The sequence below is a fragment of the Rhinoderma darwinii genome, chromosome 6, assembly GCF_050947455.1.
Source record: "Rhinoderma darwinii isolate aRhiDar2 chromosome 6, aRhiDar2.hap1, whole genome shotgun sequence".
NCBI classification, from domain to species: Eukaryota; Metazoa; Chordata; class Amphibia; order Anura; family Rhinodermatidae; genus Rhinoderma; species Rhinoderma darwinii.
In genome coordinates, this window is record NC_134692.1 from 143,948,676 (window position 1) to 143,970,809 (window position 22,134).

The window sequence follows — 22,134 nt, forward strand, 5'->3', positions numbered from 1 at the left end:
GAGCATGCTGGTATAACCTGGGTATCTCCTGTATATAATTATATATGTACAGCTGGTATATGTTATACACCTTCTTGTATATAGTGATATGGAGCATGCTGGTATAACCTGGGTATCTTCTGTATATAATTATATATGTACAGCTGGTATAAGTTATATATCTTCTTGTATATAGTGATATGGAGCATGCTGGTATAACCTGGGTATCTCCTGTATATAATTATATATGTACAGCTGGTATTAGTTACACATCTTCCTGTATATAGTGATATGGAGCATGCTGGTATAACCTGGGTATCTTCTGTATATAATTATATATGTACAGCTGGTATAAGTTATACAGCTTCTTGTATATAGTGATATGGAGCATGCTGGTATAACCTGGGTATCTCCTGTATATAATTATATATGTACAGCTGGTATAAGTTATACATCTTCTTGTATATAGTGATATGGAGCATGCTGGTATAACCTAGGTATCTTCTGTATATAATTATATATGTACAGGTGGTATAAGTTATACATCTTCCTGTATATAGTGATATGGAGCATGCTGGTATAACCTGGGTATCTTCTGTATATAATTATATATGTACAGCTGGTATAAGTTATACATCTTCTTGTGTATAGTGATATGGAGCATGCTGGTATAACCTGGACATCTTCTGTATATAATTATATATGTACAGCTGGCATAAGTTATACATCTTCCTGTATATAGTGATATGGGGCATGCTGGTATAACCTGGGTATCTTCTGTATATAATTATATATGTACAGCTGGCATAAGTTATACATCTTCTTGTATATAGTGATATGGAGCATGCTGGTATAACCTAGGTATCTCCTGTATATAATTATATATGTACAGCTGGTATAAGTTATACATCTTCTTGTATATAGTGATATGGAGCATGCTGGTATAACCTGGGTATCTTCTGTATATAATTATATATGTACAGCTGGTATAAGTTATACATCTTCTTGTATATAGTGATATGGAGAATGCTGGTATAACCTGGGTATCTTCTGTATATAATTATATATGTACAGCTGGTATAAGTTATACATCTTCTTGTATATAGTGATATGGAGCATGCTGGTATAACCTGGGTATCTTCTGTATATAATTATATATGTACAGCTGGTATAAGTTATACATCTTCTTGTATATAGTGATATGGAGCATGCTGGTATAACCTGGGTATCTTCTGTATATAATTATATATGTACAGCTGGTATAAGTTATACATCTTCTTGTATATAGTGATATGGAGCATGCTGGTTTAACCTGGGTATCTTCTGTATATAATTATATATGTACAGCTGGTATAAGTTACACATCTTCTTGTATATAGTGATATGGAGCATTCTGGTATAACCTGGGTATCTCCTGTATATAATGAAATATGTACAGCTGGTATAAGCTATACATCTTCCTGTATATAGTGATATGGAGCATGCTGGTATAACCTGGGTATCTTCTGTATATAATTATATATGTACAGCTGGTATAAGTTACACATCTTCTTGTATATAGTGATATGGAGCATGCTGGTATATCCTGGGTATCTTCTGTATATAATTATATATGTACAGCTGGTATAAGTTACACATCTTCTTGTATATAGTGATATGGAGCATGCTGGTATAACCTGGGTATCTTCTGTATATAATTATATATGTACAGCTGGTATAAGTTATACATCTTCTTGTATATAGTGATATGGAGCATGCTGGTATAACCTGGGTATCTTCTGTATATAATTATATATGTACAGCTGGTATAAGTTATACATCTTCTTGTATATAGTGATATGGAGCATGCTGGTATAACCTGGGTATATTCTGTATATAATTATATATGTATGGCTGGTATAAGTTACACATCTTCTTGTATATAGTGATATGGAGCATGCTGGTATATCCTGGGTATCTTCTGTATATAATTATATATGTACAGCTGGTATAAGTTACACATCTTCTTGTATATAGTGATATGGAGCATGCTGGTATAACCTGGGTATCTTTTGTATATAATTATATATGTACAGCTGGTATAAGTTATACATCTTCTTGTATATAGTGATATGGAGCATGCTGGTATAACCTGGGTATCTTCTGTATATAATTATATATGTACAGCTGGTATAAGTTATACATCTTCTTGTATATAGTGATATGGAGCATGCTGGTATAACCTGGGTATCTTCTGTATATAATTATATATGTACAGCTGGTATAAATTATACATCTTCTTGTATATAGTGATATGGAGCATGCTGGTATAACCTGGGTATCTTCTGTATATAATTATATATGTACAGCTGGTATAAGTTATACATCTTCCTGTATATAGTGATATGGAGCATGCTGGTATAACCTGGGTATCTTCTGTATATAATTATATATGTACAGCTGGTATACGTTATACATCTTCCTGTATATAGTGATATGGAGCATGCTGGTATAACCTGGGTATCTTCTGTATATAATTATATATGTACAGCTGGTATACGTTATACATCTTCCTGTATATAGTGATATGGAGCATGCTGGTATAACCTGGGTATCTTCTGTGTATAATTATATATGTACAGCTGGTATAAGTTATACATCTTCCTGTATATAGTGATATGGAGCATGCTGGTATAACCTGGGTATCTTCTGTATATAATTATATATGTACAGCTGGTATACGTTATACATCTTCCTGTATATAGTGATATGGAGCATGCTGGTATAACCTGGGTATCTTCTGTGTATAATTATATATGTACAGCTGGTATAAGTTATACATCTTCTTGTATATAGTGATATGGAGCATGCTGGTATAACCTGGGTATCTTCTGTATATAATTATATATGTACAGCTGGTATAAGTTATACATCTTCCTGTATATAGTGATATGGAGCATGCTGGTATAACCTGGGTATCTTCTGTATATAATTATATATGTACAGCTGGTATAAGTTATACATCTTCCTGTATATAGTGATATGGAGAATGCTGGTATAACCTGGGTATGTTCTGGTATAAGTTGTACATCACAATGTTATGGGTTCTGTAGAAAGTACCACATCTGTGACTGTTCTGTTGGGTTAATATGTCTTGGGAGTTTTTCCCGTGTTTTCTGACTTATTATAATCGTCTCTGTATAAACTCCGCCTGCGTCTCACACTTGAGATCTCTTGCACAGTCACCACAAGGAACTTGAACCTCAAGTAACTGAAGCGTTGATCTAAGGGTATGTTCACACGGCCTATTTACGGACGTAAATCGGGCGTTTTTGCCCCGAATTACGCCCGAAAATAGCGCCTCAATAGCGCTGACAAACATCTGCCCATTGAAAGCAATGGGCAGACGTTTGTCTGTTCACACGAGGCGTATATTTACGCGCCGCTGTCAAATGACGGCGCGTAAATAGACGCCCGCGTCAAAGAAGTGACCTGTCACTTCTTTGGCCGTAATTGGAGCCGCTATTCATTGACTCCAATGAATAGCAGCGCTAATTACGGCCGTAATTGACGCGGCGTTCAAGCGCCTGCACATGCCGGTACGGCTGAATTTACGGGGATGTTTTCAGGCTGAAACATCCCCGTAATTTCAGCCGTTACGGACCCCCGCCGTGTGAACATACCCTAAGACTTTGCAGAGTCTTGTGGAAGGTGAGAGAAAGCGTAACTTTATTTTTTAATCTCTGGGATTTCTCTGTGAGATGATTGTATATACAGTGGAGATATACGGGATCTTGTCCCCAGAACTAGCACTTCACTCCTCTCCTGACGTTGCCTTACAGTAATGATTTTTATGCAGAGGTTGGCACAGACATTTGTTTATAACCTCATGCCTGCAGGTGAGGACTCCAGAGCAAAGATCAGAATGAAGTCCCCTCCAGCCGCTGGTTAATGCCCACCCTTCTTTTTTCGGTGTTTTTGTACTTCGCACAATGAGCGGTTATATCGGTTTCCTTTAATTGGATTAAACTGAGCAAACATTGCCCGGCTGGCACGCTCTCAGGTTGGCACACCTGATGTCATGTGTCCGATGTTGGCAGGACCAGCTTACGTACAAAGGTCACCCTGAGTATAATCTGTGTTTCCGTTTTCAGGGACCTTCTACTGCTGCCCTGCAGGGCTCGGCCGTATACTGTGATATTGGATTGCCCACTATATGCTCATATTGGAAGTTTCCTATGTCCTAGTATTTCAGCTGTGCCCGGTTTACACCTCTCCCCTCAATGAGCCAAAGCTGTAGTGCGGCCTTGGGGTGCTGGAAGGTGGAGGCCCTGCAAAAGGGGGGCACCAGGGCCGGACGTATAAAGAGGGCACTGGCTCTGGAAAGAGTGGACTCTGTTGCTGTCCCTATTAAAGGGGTTGTATGAAATGAAAAAAAAGGACACAATCTTTTTCCCCAGAAACAGCGCCACTCTTCTCTATTGGCTGTGTCTGGTATTGAAGATCAGCTCCATTCCCTTGAATATCAGACACGGTCCACAGACAATATTAGTGGTGTTTCTGGGGGGATAAAAGCGGACCCTTTTTTCTAACCCTGCAAAGCCCCTTTAACCCCTTGACGCATTATCACGTACATGTACGTGATAAGCGGCATAGGGAAGTATGGAGAGCGCTACCGGGCTGTGGGTGTCAGCGGTGTTTTACAGCTTACAGCCCAGACTAACGGCCGGGAACAGCGATCGTGCTGTTCCTGGTTGTTTAACCCTTCAAATACTGGGGTCAATCGCGACTGCAGCATCTGAAGCGTTGAAAAGAGGGAGGCGGCCCCCACAGACAGCTCATCAGCGCCCCCACATCGCGACCAGGGGGTGCCGGTGGTTGTCATGGCAGCCCAGGGGCCTAATGAAGGCCCCCAGGTCTGCCTTTTGTCTGCCTCTATTTACGCGGAGTCTCTGGCAGGGATCTACAGAAGGCGGTGAAAATGACGCTATACTGCAATGCATTAGTATATTGTACCAGCGATTTAACGACCGCTGGTTCAAGTCCCCCAGGGGGGCTAATAAAATGTGTAAAAAATAAAAAGTTTAATAAAGTTATTAGTAGTGAAAAAAATATTAAAAGTTAAAAAAAAAAAACTTTTTCCGATTTTTCCTCTAAAGTAATGTAAAAAAAGAAGTAAACAAAATTGGTTTTGCTGCGTCCGTAAAAGTCTGAACTATTACAATATAGCGTTATTTAATGTGCACGGTGAACGCAGTAAAGAACAAAAAATGGAAAATGCCAAAATGGCTGTTTTTTGGTCACCTCAGCTTGCAGAAAAAATGTAATAAAAACTGATCAAAAAGTTGTACCTACCAAAAATTGGTATCAATTAAAAACTACATCTCGTCCCGCAAAAAAAAAAGCCCTCACACCGCTCAATGCACGGAAAAATAAAAAAAAGTTATGGCTCTCAGAATGCGATGAAACAAAACAATTTTATATTTAACAAAAAGCTTTTTGTTTTTTTAAAGTAATAAAATATAAAAAAATATATAAATTTGGTATCAACGTAATCGTATTGAGCCGCAGAATAAAGTTAGGTTGTCGTTTTTACCGCACAGTGAAATCCATAAAATCGAAAACCAAAATGTAGGAATCGCAGTTTTTTCTAATTTCAGCCCGCAAATTTTTTTTTTCAGTTTCCCAATACATTATATGGTGTCAACACAAAATCCAACTCCTCCCGCAAGAAATAAGTCCTCGCACCGCTCTATTGACGGAAAGAATGTGATTTATTCAATCAATGCAGAGATGCGACATTTCTGTCCAGCCGTAGGACTTTTCTATAAGCGTGTCCAAAGGTCCTAAGGCCGGACAGGAATGTCGCATCTCTGCATTGATTGAATAAATCACATTCTTTCCGTCAATATTGGAGACCTTAACACCTACTGAGATAGTTGGGCTAATACATGCAAAGAGCAACTCAAATGAACCGTGTGATATACGAATATGAAAACCTATAGAAGAGATCACACATGAACCGTTACTAGCGAATAATAGACAATATGTTATTGAAAAATCATTAAAAAGAAGTACATTGGCGGTAACATTACCCATAGAAAAAGGATCCCCACATGGGTCGGGTCCCGCAGCCTCTATAGTAAAGTGCAAATAGTGCAGGAACCGGTACATAAGTAACACCATGAATATGGATAATAACCATCCAAAGCAAAGTAGTATAAAAAACCAAACAGCAAAAAGTTACAATTAAGGAGGCAAACAGACCAGAACTATGGGGGGGGGGGGGGATCAACTCCAACATGTGTTTCGCACGTAGCTTCTTCCAGGGGCTGTCCCGCGGAAGAAGCTAAGTGCAAAACACGTGTTTGGGTTGATTCCCCCCCCCCCCCCATAGTTCTGGTCTGTTTGCCTCCTTAATTGTACCTTTTTGCTGCGGGACCCGACCTATGTGGGGATCCTTTTTCTATGGGTATTTATGTACTTCTTTTTAATGATTTTGTCTTGGAATAAAATATTGTCTATTATTCGCTAATAACGGTTCATGTGTGATCTCTTCTATAGGTGTTTATAATGTTGGGAGTGCCACAGAATTTCTTTTCGTTATATATATATTATTATCGCGATAAAGCTTAAAGGTTATGTTCAACTTTACATCCAAAATGTAAAAAAAAGAATGAAGCAACTTTGTAAACAGTCATGTTTAAAAAATCTCCTACCGTTTTGTATCTACAGCTTCTTTGCAGAGCTTTTAGTCTCCATGGTTACAGACTACAAACAAACCCTGTGTAGTCTGAGCCTGCAGTCACACTCGCTTCCATCCTTACTTCTTGCTAACATACATTTGGAAGGTCAGCATGTAGTAATGACATTATTACGGTAATATATCAATCAAAAATTACGTCTCTTACATAATTATTACATCTATGGCAAGTTTTTTTAAATATGTTTTTCATTTGTGATGATCTTTAGCCAATTGCTGGGCTTTACGTAAATGGGGCAGGGCTTTGACAACTCATCTCAGCATTTTTCACCATTAATAGATGTAAATATATATAAAATCTCATGAATGCCTGATTACAATACATGTAGAAGTCAAGCAGGGACAAGTTTAGAAAGTCAAAAGGAGATGACAAATTTTGGGTGGAGAAGCCCTTTAAATTTAAGATCCTTTTTAACTTGCCCCCGTGCTTTACTACAGGTAAGTCACTTGAACGGAACTCACCCACTTAACGCCAACACTGCTTGCCGCGTTCCGTCTTCAGCCATGGTTAATCGCCCACCATTACAGCTGGTGAGGGGCATGCCTATCATTGGGCCCTTTGCAGAAAACTGGGAGAATGTGGAGCAGTTCCAGGCCAGAGCAGATGATCTGCTGATTTCTACTTATCCAAAATCAGGTGAGTAACTACTACATGTGTGACTTACTCCAGCCTGGTGCATACGTACCGCAAGGCTCAATGACGATCTTCTTATTTTTCAGGCACAACTTGGGTGAGTAAGATTGTGGATCTCATTTTGAATGAAGGAGATACGGAGGAAAGTCAGAAAGGCGCTATATTTGAGTGTGTGCCCTTCCTGGAGTGCTCGGTTCCAAGCATGCCCTCAGGTATCATTCAGAATTGGTGTTATAGTAACTTTTCTGCAAACTGATTCATTATTTGACTGATCATGGCCAAGTTGCCTTACTATGACCGCCTTAAAGGGAATGTGTCGCTAGAATTATTTTTTTTTTTTAGTTAAGCAGTTAGTATATAAGTGATTACACATTGTTTTAATTTTTTAAATTTTTTCACAAGTCAGGAAATATTATAAATTAGATTCTAATTTATAACATTTCCATGTGCTGGTCACTAAAGGGAGCTATTCCCAAAATTGCAGCATTGGCATGTGGTAAAGCAACCTCATTGCTTTATGCTGCAAATTTGGGGTAGACACACTCGCTCTAGTGTCCTCACAGAATCCCCCCTCCCTTATCCTGGCTAGTGCCAGGAGAAGGAGGGGGTTGAATGTTCAAACCTCCTACACTGTGTGCCGCCATTTTTTGAGCGACTGCACAGTGTAGGAGGATTAGATACAGTGCTCAGCAGACAGTATCACACGAACATAATACACACATCACATACACAAACATCATTTACCTGCTCCTGCCGCCGCTGCCGCATCCGCCCCTATACCTTGCGTCTTCGTTGCCTTGAACATATGGCCGGAAAACGCGACCGGAAGTCGTCATCTTACTGTCCGGCCGCGGCTTCCGGTCCACATGAAAATGGCGACGGATGTCGCTCGGCCAAAGACCTTCCTTTTGGTATGTGTGGGAGCGGCGCATGCGCCGTTCCCACACAGACGGCGTACGCTGCAGTGAATGGAACGGCTCCCGTTTGCATTCCCTATGGGGATGTATGTGCCGTATTCCATCTCTGTATGTGGCGTTAATCGACACATACAAAGATGAAAAAAAAAATGGCAGCCCCCATAGAGAAGTAAAAGTAAGAAAAAAGTAAAAAGTACAACACAACAACACAAATAAATACAATTTATTTTAATATCATACTCAAAGCAATAAGATATAAAAAAAAAAAATTAGTGACACCTTCCCTTTAAGACGTGATGTAAGCATGTCTAGAAAAAAGTGTCCAAGGAAAGTGCTAATCGCAAAATAAAAAGTAGATGAACGTTGAAAAGGGAAAATAATATTTCCGGCAAATGAACTGAAGATCGTCTCAGTCTTGATCATAAAAAACTTCCATCTTGTAACAGAACCGCACCGAAATTTACACGTTGAATTTCATGACTCTTCTCCCTGTCTACAGTCCATGGTCTTTAGATATATCTTTCTACATTTTCCTTTCTTCAGGCACAGAGGTCCTCAACAAACAAGACTTTTCGAGGGTGATCAAAACCCATCTTCCGGTGGAGGTCCTTCCTCAGAGCTTCCTGGACAAGAACTGCAAGGTTCCTCTGTGAATTATTTAAGTCCTGTTATAAGATGGTTCCAGATGGTTTCATGGTCTGGTCATTTATTTTATGGTGAAGTACATTTCTAGGGAGAATGTCAAAAACCCTGAGACCAAAGTATTACAGGAGAGATTGATGCGAGGTCTTCCTTCATTATGATAAAGACTTGTCTAATTCTGAGTTAATAGAGGGGGGTCCTCAGTTCAGGATCCAGGGGGGAGTGCAGTCACATAGAGCGTCTTTGGAGGACCTGTCCTGTATTACTCAGACAACTCATTAATATGAATGGACACGGTGTAATGCTTCAATTCCCCTGTGGTGGCGCTACAGGGAAATTGAACACATACTGCCAGGTTTCTCCACAGATTACAGCTGATCGCTGGGGATCCCAACATACAGACTCTTTGCCATCAGCTTATTGTTAAAGAACCCTGATAACAAGTAGGGATTGTCCAAAGCGGAGAACGCCTTTAATGGCTGCTCCTAAACAACACTCAAAATAACTTTATGGTTAACACTGGAGACAGTGACAAATCCAAAAGGTTAAATAAAATAGACCTACGGCACCTTGAGGTTCTTATAGCCTTTTACATATTGATCTAGGTCATCTACGTGGCTAGGAATGCAAAAGACGTGGCCGTGTCGTACTATCACTTCTATAAGATGGCAGCTGGGCATCCAGAACCGGGGACATGGGATGAATTTCTGAACAGCTACATGGAGGGGAACGGTATGTGAGTCTGTAAAACAAGGTCAGGATGAGCAGCAGAAGAAGAAGAAGAAGCCCCAATCTGCTTGTTATATCCTGGGAGTCGTCTTTCCATATGTGGCATCATGCCTACCACCGGGCAACGGTCGTATGTGTATGGCTGCCATCAGTCATCCCCGGATCACCAATCTCTACAGGAAAAACCAATAGCTCACATTTATAAACACTGGCATGTTTTATGGCAGTCACTTTTCCTATTTGGCGACTGACGAAAAAAATGTTACCGCAAATTTGTCATACGTTACCATTTTCACAACAAAAATTTTTGTAAACTGCTCAGAACTTCATTGACTTCTATGAGCTTGGGAAATCCAAAACGTGCATTTATTAGTCTATTAGTCTAGAATCATTCATTTATAACGCATATATGTATTTTCCCATAATGCATTGTTTCTGTTCCCGGCAGTTGCATTTGGGCGCTGGAGCACGCATGTGAAAGGCTGGTGGAAGTTGAGGCAGCAAAGAGACGTCTTGTACCTGTTCTATGAGGACATGCTTGAGGTAAGACGTGGTTCTTCGTTCCCCCATCCCATAGATGTCCTAATGGGTGTCATACAGTAACAACCCCCATTATTGTGGTAGGATCCGAGGCGTGAGATCCAGAAAGTGCTGAAGTTCATGAAGAAGGAATTATCAGATGAAGTTCTGGGGAAGATTCTAAAGCACACTTCCTTTCAGGCCATGAAGAACAACCCCATGGCCAATTATAGCACCTTCCCGTTCATGGATCATACCATTTCTCCGTTTATGAGGAAAGGTACAACTTAGTTTTCATATGGACAAACACTTCCCAGAATGCAAATCACCAGAGCACACTCTGTGCAGACACAGAATAAGCAGGGAATGCTGGGAGATTTTTAAACATTCTGCATTCTGATGCATTGCACTCTGGGAGATGTAGTTTTTTTCTACAATAGTCTACTATATACATATTTTTATGTGGATGCTTACTACTATGCAAAACAATATAAATAGGTGTGAAAGGAAGAGTTATCTTTGCTTCTTACTTTACTTAGGAATCTTCGGAGACTGGAAGACACATTTCACGGTTTCCCAGAACGAGAGGTTTGATGCATATTATCGCCAAGAGATGTCCGATACAGACCTGACCTTCCGCATGTAGCAACCGCAACTGCACAAATCCCTGCGAGAGCTGGAAGGAAAAAAAAACACAAATGTGACGGACATTCATTCTGATATCATCTTGTTGCCGATGTTCAACTTGTTTGTTACTTGTGTTTTTTGTACATAAACATTTAATAAAAAGTTGTTTTTATTCTTTTCTTTTACTAAATGTAACAAATCCGACCACGACATCTGAGGGTGGGCTGCACAGGCGGGTACTGTAGTGATAATGGGAGATTTTAATTTCCGGGATATTAATTGGTGTCATGGTTCGGCTTCAACTGCAAAGGGGAGACATTTCCTCAACCTGTTGCAGGAAAATTTTATGGGCCAGTTTGTGGAAGACCCGACTAGAGGTGAAGCTCTGTTGGATCTGGTCATTTCTAATAATGCAGATCTTGTTGGGAATGTCAATGTTCGTGAAAACCTCGGTAACAGTGATCATAATATAGTTACATTTTACCTATACTGTAAAAAACAAACGCAGGCTGGGAGGGCAAAAACATTTAATTTTAAGAAAGCCAATTTCCCCAGGATGAGGCTGCAATTCAGGATATGGACTGGGAAGAACTAATGTCAAATAATGGAACAAATGATAAATGGGAGATTTTCAAATCTACTTTGAGTTATTATAGTGCAAAATTTATTCCTACAGGTAATAAGTATAAACGACTCAAATTAAACCCCACATGGCTTACACCTTCTGTGAAAGGGGCAATACATGACAAAAAAAGGGCATTTAAAAAATACAAATCTGAGGGTACAGCTGTAGCCTTTGTAAAATATAAAGAGCTTAATAAAATCTGTAAAAATGTAATAAAATTAGCAAAAATACAAAATGAAAGGCAGGTGGCCAAGGATAGTAAAACAAATCCTAAAAAATTCTTCAAGCATATAAATGCAAAAAAGCCAAGGTCTGAACATGTAGGACCCCTAGATAATGGTAATGGGGAGTTGATCACAGGGGATCAAGAGAAGGCAGAGTTACTAAATGGGTTCTTTAGCTCTGTATATACAACAGAAGAAAGAGCAGCTGATGTAGCCGGTGCCAGTGCTGTTAATATATCAGTTGATATACTGAATTGGATGAATGTAGAGATGGTCCAAGCTAAATTAAATAAAATAAATGTGCACAAGGCTCCGGGACCAGATGGGTTACACCCTAGAATTCTTAAAGAGCTTAGTTCAGTTATTTCTGTCCCCCTTTTCATAATATTCAGAGAATCTCTAGTGACTGGTATAGTGCCAATGGACTGGCGCAGCGCAAATGTGGTGCCTATTTCCAAAAAGGGCTCTAGGTCTTCCCCGGGTAATTATAGACCAGTAAGCTTAACATCCATCGTGGGGAAAATGTTTGAGGGGCTATTGAGGGACTATATACAGGATTATGTGACAATAAATAGCATTATAAGTGACAGCCAGCACGGTTTTACTAAGGACAGAAGTTGTCAAACTAACCTAATCTGTTTTTATGAAGAGGTGAGCAGAAGTCTAGACAGAGGGGCCGCTGTGGATTTAGTGTTTTTGGACTTTGCAAAGGCATTTGACACTGTCCCCCATAGACGCCTAATGGGTAAATTAAGGACTATAGGTTTAGAAAATATAGTTTGTAATTGGATTGAGAATTGGCTCAAGGACCGTATCCAGAGGGTTGTGGTCAATGATTCCTTCTCTGAATGGTCCCCGGTTATAAGTGGTGTACCCCAGGGTTCAGTGCTGGGACCACTATTATTCAACTTATTTATTAATGATATAGACGATGGGATTAATAGCACTATTTCTATTTTTGCAGATGACACCAAGCTATGCAATATAGTTCAGTCTATGGAAGATGTTCATGAATTACAGGCAGATTTAAACAAACTAAGTGTTTGGGCGTCCACTTGGCAAATGAAGTTTAATGTAGATAAATGTAAAGTTATGCATCTTGGTACCAACAACCTGCATGCATCATATGTCCTAGGGGGCGCTACACTGGCGGATTCACTTGTTGAGAAGGATCTGGGTGTACTTGTAAATCATAAACTCAATAACAGCATGCAGTGTCAATCAGCTGCTTCAAAGGCCAGCAGGATATTGTCGTGTATTAAAAGAGGCATGGACTCGCGGGACAGGGATGTAATAATGCCACTTTACAAAGCATTAGTGAGGCCTCATCTAGAATATGCAGTTCAGTTCTGGGCTCCAGTTCATAGAAAGGATGCCCTGGAGTTGGAAAAAATACAAAGAAGAGCAACGAAGCTAATAAGGGGCATGGAGAATTTAAGTTATGAGGAAAGATTGAAAGAATTAAACCTATTTAGCCTTGAAAAAAGACGACTAAGGGGGGACATGATTAACTTATATAAATATATTAATGGCACATACAAAAAATATGGTGAAATCCTGTTCCTTGTAAAACCCCCTCAAAAAACAAGGGGGCACTCCCTCCGTCTGGAGAAAAAAAGGTTCAAGCTGCAGAGGCGACAAGGCTTCTTTACAGTGAGAACTGTGAATCTATGGAATAGCTTACCGCAGGAGCTGGTCACAGCAGGGACAGTAGATGGCTTTAAAAAAGGGTTAGATAATTTCCTAGAACAAAAAAATATTAGCTCCTATGTGTAGAAATTTTTCCTTCCCTTTTCCCTTCCCTTGGTTGAACTTGATGGACATGTGTCTTTTTTCAGCCGTACTAACTATGTAACTATGTAACTATGTAAGTGTCAGTGCTGGAGCTCGGGGGCAGGGAGACCCTATTCATTACTCTTCTATCTCCTGAATGTGGGATGGAAGAAGTAAAAGGGGAATTCTAATGGGGTCATAGAGAAGTTATTTCCCTGGCGCATGCAAAGTCTGAAGTTGGCCACAGATTGCTGGACACCTCATGGACACCACTGCTACGACATCTACCGGTCATCTCATATATAATATAATATATATATATATATATATATATATATATATATATATATATATAAGCTGGATGCTGGAGAGCAATAGCTGCAGGTGTAAGGCACAGGAGAGGCTGCAGTCTATGCCCTGCGCAGCAGCGTGCAACTCGCAGGTAGTGCGTAAACTTCGCCTCACAATATTCTAGCAGTGTCACTTGTTTCTTCCCAGCGCAGTTTCATCTGTACATTTTGAACCCTTTCATTATGGGAAGCTGCGTCATGTGATCTCAGTCTGACCACCAGAATAGACTATGCTCTCACGTGTGGACTGAAGATCATTTCACCTGTGGGCTACAGGATCACATCATCACCAATCAAATCCCTCCTGGCAGCTCTAAGTGAGCAGGAGTGCAGTAATATAATAAGGGAGTCCATACAATGATTAGCTGCAGTTATAAAAATCCTCTGACTCACACTGACTGTCTATGCTATCTGTGAGTGCTGTCTGTACAGAGTCCAGTGTATTTCTATGCAACTCTCAGGTTCCTCCTTGAAAGGACAGACATGGAGAAATCTATTACTAGCAGGTGGCAGAGGAGACAGGCGGAAGCTGCATCACATAGGATACACAGTGTGAGGACAGCAGTTCAAAGTCACTGATCTATCACTTACTGCACTTAGATAGGACTCAGAGCAAAACCTCTACAAAACCAAAAGCATCATGAGAAATTTAGTCTGCATTAGGGGAACCACTTCTTGTACATAGAAGCAGTATTATAGTAGTTATATTCTTGTATATAGGGGCAGTACTATAGTAGTTATATTCTTGTATATACGGGGCAGTACTATAGTAGTTATATTCTTGTATATAGGAGCAGTATTATAGTAGTTATATTCTTGTATATAGGGCCGTATTATAGTAGTTATATTCTTGTATATAGGGGCAGTATTATAGTAGGTATATTCTTGTATATAGGAGCAGTATTATAGTAGTTATATTCTTGTATATAGGGGGCAGTATTATAGTAGTTATATTCTTGTATATAGGGGCAGTATTATAGTAGTTATATTCTTGTACATAGGGGCAGTATTATAGTAGTTATATTCTTGTATATAGGGGGCAGTATTATAGTAGTTATATTCTTGTATATAGGAGCAGTATTATAGTAGTTATATTCTTGTATATAGGAGCAGTATTATAGTAGTTATATTCTTGTATATAGGGGGCAGTATTATAGTAGTTATATTCTTGTATATAGGAGGCAGTATTATAGTAGTTATATTCTTGTATATAGGAGGCAGTATTATAGTAGTTATATTCTTGTATATAGGAGCAGTATTATAGTAGTTATATTCTTGTATATAGGAGCAGTATTATAGTAGTTATATTCTTGTATATAGGGGGCAGTATTATAGTAGTTATATTCTTGTATATAGGAGCAGTATTATAGTAGTTATATTCTTGTATATAGGGGGCAGTATTATAGTAGTTATATTCTTGTATATAGGAGGCAGTATTATAATAGTTATATTCTTGTATATAGGGGCCGTATTATAGTAGTTATATTCTTGTATATAGGGGCAGTATTATAGTAGGTATATTCTTGTATATAGGAGCAGTATTATAGTAGTTATATTCTTGTATATAGGGGGCAGTATTATAGTAGTTATATTCTTGTATATAGGGGCAGTATTATAGTAGGTATATTCTTGTATATAGGAGCAGTATTATAGTAGTTATATTCTTGTATATAGGGGGCAGTATTATAGTAGTTATATTCTTGAATATAGGGGGCAGTATTATAGTAGTTATATTCTTGTATATAGGGGCAGTATTATAGTAGTTATATTCTTGAATATAGGGGGCAGTATTATAGTTGTTATATTCTTGAATATAGGGGGCAGTATTATAGTAGTTATATTCCTGTATAAAGGAGCAGTATTATAGTAGTTATATTCTTGTATATAGGGTCAGTATTATAGTAGTTATATTCTTTTATATAGGAGAAGTATTATAGTAGTTATATTCTTGAATATAGGGGGCAGTATCATAGTAGTTATATTCTTATATATAGGGGCAGTATTATAGTAGTTATATTCTTGTATATAGGAGCAGTATTATAGTAGTTATATTCTTGAATATAGGGGGCAGTATTATAGTAGTTATATTCTTGTATATAGAGAGCAGTATTATAGTAGTTATATTCATGTATATAGGAGCAGTATTATAGTAGTTATATTCCTGTATATAGGAGGCAGTATTATAGTAGTTATAATCTTGTATATAGGAGGCAGTATTATAGTAGTTATATTCTTGTATATTGAGGCAGTGTTATAGTAGTTATATTCTTGTATATAGGAGCAGTATTATAGTAGTTATATTCTTGTATATGGGGGCAGTATTATAGTAGTTATATTCCTGTATAAAGGAGCAGTATTATAGTAGTTATATTCTTGTATATAGGGTCAGTATTATAGTAGTTATATTCTTTTATATAGGAGCAGTATTATAGTAATTATATTCTTGAATATAGGGGGCAGTATTATAGTAGTTATATTCTTATATATAGGGGCAGTATTATAGTAGTTATATTCTTGTATATAGAGAGCAGTATTATAGTAGTTATATTCTTGTATATAGGAGCAGTATTATAGTAGTTATATTCTTGAATATAGGGGACAGTATTATAGTAGTTATATTCTTATATATAGGGGCAGTATTATAGTAGTTATATTCTTGTATATAGGGCAGTATTATAGTAGTTATATTCTTGAATATAGGGGGCAGTATTATAGTAGTTATATTCTTGTATATAGAGAGCAGTATTATAGTAGTTATATTCTTGTATATAGGAGCAGTATTATAGTAGTTATATTCTTGAATATAGGGGGCAGTATTATAGTAGTTATATTCTTATATATAGGAGCAGTATTATAGTAGTTATATTCTTGTATATAGGGGCAGTATTATAGTAGTTATATTCTTGTATATAGGAGCAGTATTATAGTAGTTATATTCTTGTATATAGGGCAGTATTATAGTAGTTATATTCTTGAATATAGGGGGCAGTATTATGGTAGTTATATTCTTGTATATAGGGGCAGTATTATAGTAGTTATATTCTTGTATATAGGAGCAGTATTAGGGCAAAGCCACACGTGGCGGAATTCCTCTTGAATTCCGCAGCGGACACTCCGCAGCGTTAATCCGCAGCGGAGCCGTTTGTCCATTGACTTCCACTTTTATTTAGCAGTGTTCGTTTAGACGATGCGTAAAATTCCGCTGCGGAGCATAGGCTGCGGAGTGGAATTTGGTGTCCGCAGCATGCTAGGGCTGTTGCGGAGTTGTGCCGGAATTTCTCCATTGACTTCAATGGAGATTCTAAATTCCGCAATGAAGTCCGCAGCTGTCATGAAAATGTTATGTGTGCTGCGGATGCGTCTTGCTTTTTTGACATGACATTTCTTGATTCTGGCTGGACCTATGTATTTCTAGGTCTACAGCCAGACTGAGGAAGTCAATGGGGCTCCCGTAATTACGGGAGCGTTGCTAGGAGACGTCAGTAAATAGTCACTGTCCAGGGTGCTGAAAGAGTTAAGCGATAGACAGTAACTGTTTCTGCACCCTGGACAGTGACTACCGATCCCAATATACAGCAACCTGTCAAAAAAATAGAAGTTAATACTTACCGAGAACTCCCTGCTTCTGTCTCCAGTCCGGCTTCCCAGGATGACGTTTCAGTCTAAGTGACGGCTGCAGCCAATCACAGGCTGCAGCGGTCACATGGACTGCTGCGTCATCCAGGGAGGTCGGGCTGGATGCCGAAAGAGGGACGCGTCACCAAGACAACGGCCGGTAAGTATGAAATTCGTTTACTTTCACTAGGGAAAGTGCTGTCCCTTCTCTCTATCCTGCACTGATAGGGAGAAGGGAAGCACTTTTACCGCAGTCCGCAGCAGCTAGTCCGCATCAATTTACTGCACATTTTGGGCAGATCCGCCGCAGAATCTGCAACGCAGATTCTGTGCGGCATTGATGCGGACAGTTGCGGAGGAAATCCGCCACGTGTGGCCATGCCCTTATAGTGGTTATATTCCTGTATATAGGGAGCAGTATTATAGTAGTTATATTCTTGTATATAGGGAGCAGTATTATAGTAGTTATATTCTTGTATATAGGAGCAGTATTATAGTAGTTATATTCTTGTATATAGGGCAGTATTATAGTAGTTATATTCTTGTATATAGGAGCAGTATTATAGTAGTTATATTCTTGTATATAGGAGCAGTATTATAGTAGTTATATTCTTGTATATAGGGGGCAGTATTATAGTAGTTATATTCTTGTATATAGGGACAGTATTATAGTAGTTATATTCTTGTATATAGGGGGCAGTATTATAGTAGTTATATTCTTGTATATAGGGGGCAGTATTATAGTAGTTATATTCTTGTATATAGGGGGCAGTATTATAGTAGTTATATTCTTGTATATAGAGACAGTATTATAGTAGTTATATTCTTGTATATAGGGGGCAGTATTATAGTAGCTATATTCTTGTATATACGGGGCAGTATTATAGTAGTTATATTCTTGTATATAGGGAGCAGTATTATAGTAGTTATATTCTTGTATATAGGGGGCAGTATTATAGTAGTTATATTCTTGTATATAAGGGGCAGTATTATAGTAGTTATATTCTTGTATATAGGGGGCAGTATTATAGTAGTTATATTCTTGTATATAGGGGCAGTATTATAGTAGGTATATTCTTGTATATAGGAGCAGTATTATAGTAGTTATATTCTTGTATATAGGGGGCAGTATTATAGTAGTTATATTCTTGAATATAGGGGGCAGTATTATAGTAGTTATATTCTTGTATATAGGGGGCAGTATTATAGTAGTTATATTCTTGTATATAGAGACAGTATTATAGTAGTTATATTCTTGTATATAGGGGGCAGTATTATAGTAGTTATATTCTTGTATATACGGGGCAGTATTATAGTAGTTATATTCTTGTAAATAGGGAGCAGTATTATAGTAGTTATATTCTTGTATATAGGGGGCAGTATTATAGTAGTTATATTCTTGTATATAGGGGCAGTATTATAGTAGTTATATTCTTGTATATACGGGGCAGTATTATAGTAGCTATATTCTTGTATATAGGGAGCAGTATTATAGTAGTTATATTCTTGTATATAGGGGCAGTATTATAGTAGTTATATTCTTGTATATAGGGGACCGTATTATAGTAGTTATATTCTTGTATATAGGGGCAGTATTAGGGTATGTGCACACACACTAATTACGTCCGTAATTGACGGACGTATTTCGGCCGCAAGTCCCGGACCGAACACAGTGCAGGGAGCCGGGCTCCTAGCATCATACTTATGTACGATGCTAGGAGTCCCTGCCTCGCTGCAGGACCACTGTCACGTACTGAAAACATGATTACAGTAAGGGACAGCTGTCCTTCAGCGAGGCAGAGACTCCTAGCATCGTACATAAGTATGATGCTAGGAGCCCGGCTCCCTGCACTGTGTTCGGTCCGGGACTTGCGGCCGAAATACGTCCGTCAATTACGGACGTAATTAGTGTGTGTGCACATACCCTTATAGTAGTTATATTCTTGTATATAGGAGCAGTATTATAGTCGTTATATTCTTGTATATAGGGGGCAGTATTATAGTAGTTATATTCTTGAATATAGGGGGCAGTATTATAGTAGTTATATTCTTGTATATAGGGGGCAGTATTATAGTAGTTATATTCTTGTATATAGAGACAGTATTATAGTAGTTATATTCTTGTATATAGGGGGCAGTATTATAGTAGTTATATTCTTGTATATACGGGGCAGTATTATAGTAGTTATATTCTTGTATATAGGGAGCAGTATTATAGTAGTTATATTCTTGTATATAGGGGGCAGTATTATAGTAGTTATATTCTTGTATATAGGGGCAGTATTATAGTAGTTATATTCTTGTATATAGGGGGCAGTATTATAGTAGCTATATTCTTGTATATAGGGAGCAGTATTATAGTAGTTATATTCTTGTATATAGGGGCAGTATTATAGTAGTTATATTCTTGTATATAGGGGACCGTATTATAGTAGTTATATTCTTGTATATAGGGGCAGTATTATAGTAGTTATATTCTTGTATATAGGAGCAGTATTATAGTCGTTATATTCTTGTATATAGGGGGCAGTATTATAGTAGTTATATTCTTGTATATAGAGCAGTATTATAGTAGTTATATTCTTGTATATAGGGGCAGTATTATAGTAATTATATTCTTGTATATAGGGGTCAGTATTATAGTCGTTATATCCTTGTATATAGGGGGCAGTATTATAGTAGTTATATTCTTGTATATAGGGGCAGTATTATAGTAATTATATTCTTGTATATAGGGGTCAGTATTATAGTAGTTATATTCTTGTATATAGGAGCAGTATTATAGTAGTTATATTCTTGTATATAGGGGCAGTATTATAGTAGTTATATTCTTGTATATAGGGAGCAGTATTATAGTAGTTATATTCTTGTATATAGGAGCAGTATTATAGTAGTTATATTCTTGTATATAGGGGCAGTAATATAGTAGTTATATTCTTGTATATAGGAGCAGTATTATAGTAGTTATATTCTTGTATATAGGGAGCAGTATTATAGTAGTTATATTCTTGTATATAGGGGGCAGTATTATAGTAGTTATATTCTTGTATATAGGGGCAGTATTATAGTAGTTATATTCTTAAATAAACAATGCATATCTTACAATAGTTTCCTAGGAAGCAACCACAAGTGCAGGAAACAGGTGACGAGAAAGAAAAGCAATAATACTCATCTGCAGTGATCACAATATTGTACAATTAGTGTCATTAAACCTCTGCACCGCCCAAACTGTGGTACTTAATAGAATTTGCAGAAATCCGTACACCTGCTGCAGAAACAACCACATTCAGATGAATGGAACTGATTTTCATTAGCAGAAAATTTCTGCTAGATGGGCCGCGTGTGACTGCACCCTTATTCAGAGGTTGGTACAGTATGTGAGTGTAAGGTGCTGTATCCGAGTGACTGTGCAGGTGCAGGACGCTTCACCCAGTAACACGACCGCCGTGATTCAGCATTTCATCTGATCTGTACTATAATCTCTCAAGAAATAAGCCGTGATCATTCAATCCCGTCTATGTAAGTCGTGTTACACCAAATGATTACAACATGAGATACTGCGCAGCAGGTTTAGAGAAAACACCAAAGCTGGTCTGGTCAGATATAGTGGCGGCCCCCGGGCGGCAGAACACCGGCCTACCCTACAGTTTTACCGGAAATTTTTAAAATGTTTGCTAATATCTGTATGTTTTTGCAGGGTAAACTGATGTGTAGAGGTTTGCTGGGTGTCTCCTTTCCCTTAATCAAATCATTCTGGGGATCATTGAGTTTGACTGATCAGTCAAGGCCTGTCAATTAGGGACTGTACACATGGTGCAGTCAAACCAGTTTTTTTGCCGTGATAAACGCGAAATTGTGAAAAATGCAGCGTTATGCCACAACTTTGTTAAAATTGTGGCAAAAACTGTGATTTGACCGCACCGTGTGAATAGACGGTTATAATCCTGTAGGGCGACTCTTCTTGCAGGTAACATAACTCAGGTTATTTAACCCTTTAACAACGAAGGATGGATATATCAGTCCTATGCAGGAGTTAGTTCCCGCATACGGATATATCTGTCGCTCTGATCGGGTGGGTACTGCCACTGTACCCACACAATCGGCGGCAAGAGCACGGCTGTTATATACAGTCCGGCTCCTGCCCCAACTGCCGGAATCGAAGCCGGAGGCACGGCCTAATAGATTGCCTGTCAGTTTTACACTATACTAAGTATACCAAAGCATTATATGTGCGATATAAAGATAGCAAAGTGAAGTCCCCTAGTGGGACAAAAAAAAAAAAGTTAAATTAAGTTTATGAACAATAAATAAATAAAATATTACAGTAAAAATAAAATCACTTTTTTTCACGAAAAAGTGGGTTTTATTTAGTAAAAGTGTCAAAACAAATAACACATACACATATATGGTAACCCCGCAATCGTAACCACTCAAACAATAAAATTAACACATTAATGAAAACGCCGGATGAACGGTGTCTAAAAAAAAACGCAAAAAACAACGGCAACATTTTTTTTTTCTCCCATTCCTCCGACAGAAAATAAAAGTTGATCAATGAGTCCCATGTACCCCAAAATACTACCAATGAAAACTACACCGTGGCCCGCAAAAATCAAGCCCACATACGGCCACATTGACAGAAAAAAGAAAAAAGTTACAGCTCTTGGAACGCGGCGATGCAAAAACAAGTAAATTTTTGGTAAAAGGGTTTTTATTGTGCAAATTTAGGATACTGTCGTGTGAATAGGGCCTAAGACG

General features: G+C 38.2%; 2 protein-coding genes across 4 annotated transcripts in view; one reads left to right on the forward strand and one right to left on the reverse strand.

Annotated features, from left to right (window-relative positions):
- CORO1A (coronin 1A) overlaps nt 1-10,823 on the reverse strand; it is a 127,123-nt gene extending 116,300 nt beyond the window's left edge. For both annotated transcript variants that reach the window (XM_075830856.1, XM_075830855.1), the window contains exon 1: nt 10,693-10,823. The gene's annotated coding sequence lies outside the window, so the exon portion shown is untranslated. The remainder of the gene's footprint in view (nt 1-10,692) is intronic.
- On the forward strand, nt 6,512-10,894 carry LOC142656033 (sulfotransferase 1A1-like). 2 transcript variants are annotated; one of them, XM_075830858.1, is made up of 8 exons: nt 6,512-6,837; nt 7,160-7,358; nt 7,442-7,567; nt 8,816-8,913; nt 9,520-9,646; nt 10,092-10,186; nt 10,268-10,442; nt 10,702-10,894. In XM_075830858.1, the coding sequence occupies exons 2-8, from the start codon at nt 7,226-7,228 to the stop codon at nt 10,806-10,808; spliced, it is 861 nt and encodes a 286-aa protein (XP_075686973.1). In that variant the 5' UTR covers nt 6,512-6,837; nt 7,160-7,225; the 3' UTR covers nt 10,809-10,894. The 2 variants fall into 2 exon arrangements, with proteins under 2 accessions (XP_075686973.1, XP_075686972.1); XM_075830857.1 differs by lacking the exon at nt 6,512-6,837 and having other exon boundaries at nt 6,865-7,358.
- The last annotated feature ends 11,240 nt before the right edge of the window (nt 10,895-22,134 follow it).

Coding starts and splice junctions, on each gene's coding strand:
- LOC142656033 (XM_075830857.1), top strand. CDS start 7,028: ATGCCTGATTACAATACATGTAGAAGTCAAGCAGGGACAAGTTTAGAA. Junction 7,359..7,441: donor TTCTACTTATCCAAAATCAG/GTGAGTAACTAC, acceptor CTTATTTTTCAG/GCACAACTTGGGTGAGTAAG. Junction 10,443..10,701: donor TTCTCCGTTTATGAGGAAAG/GTACAACTTAGT, acceptor TACTTTACTTAG/GAATCTTCGGAGACTGGAAG.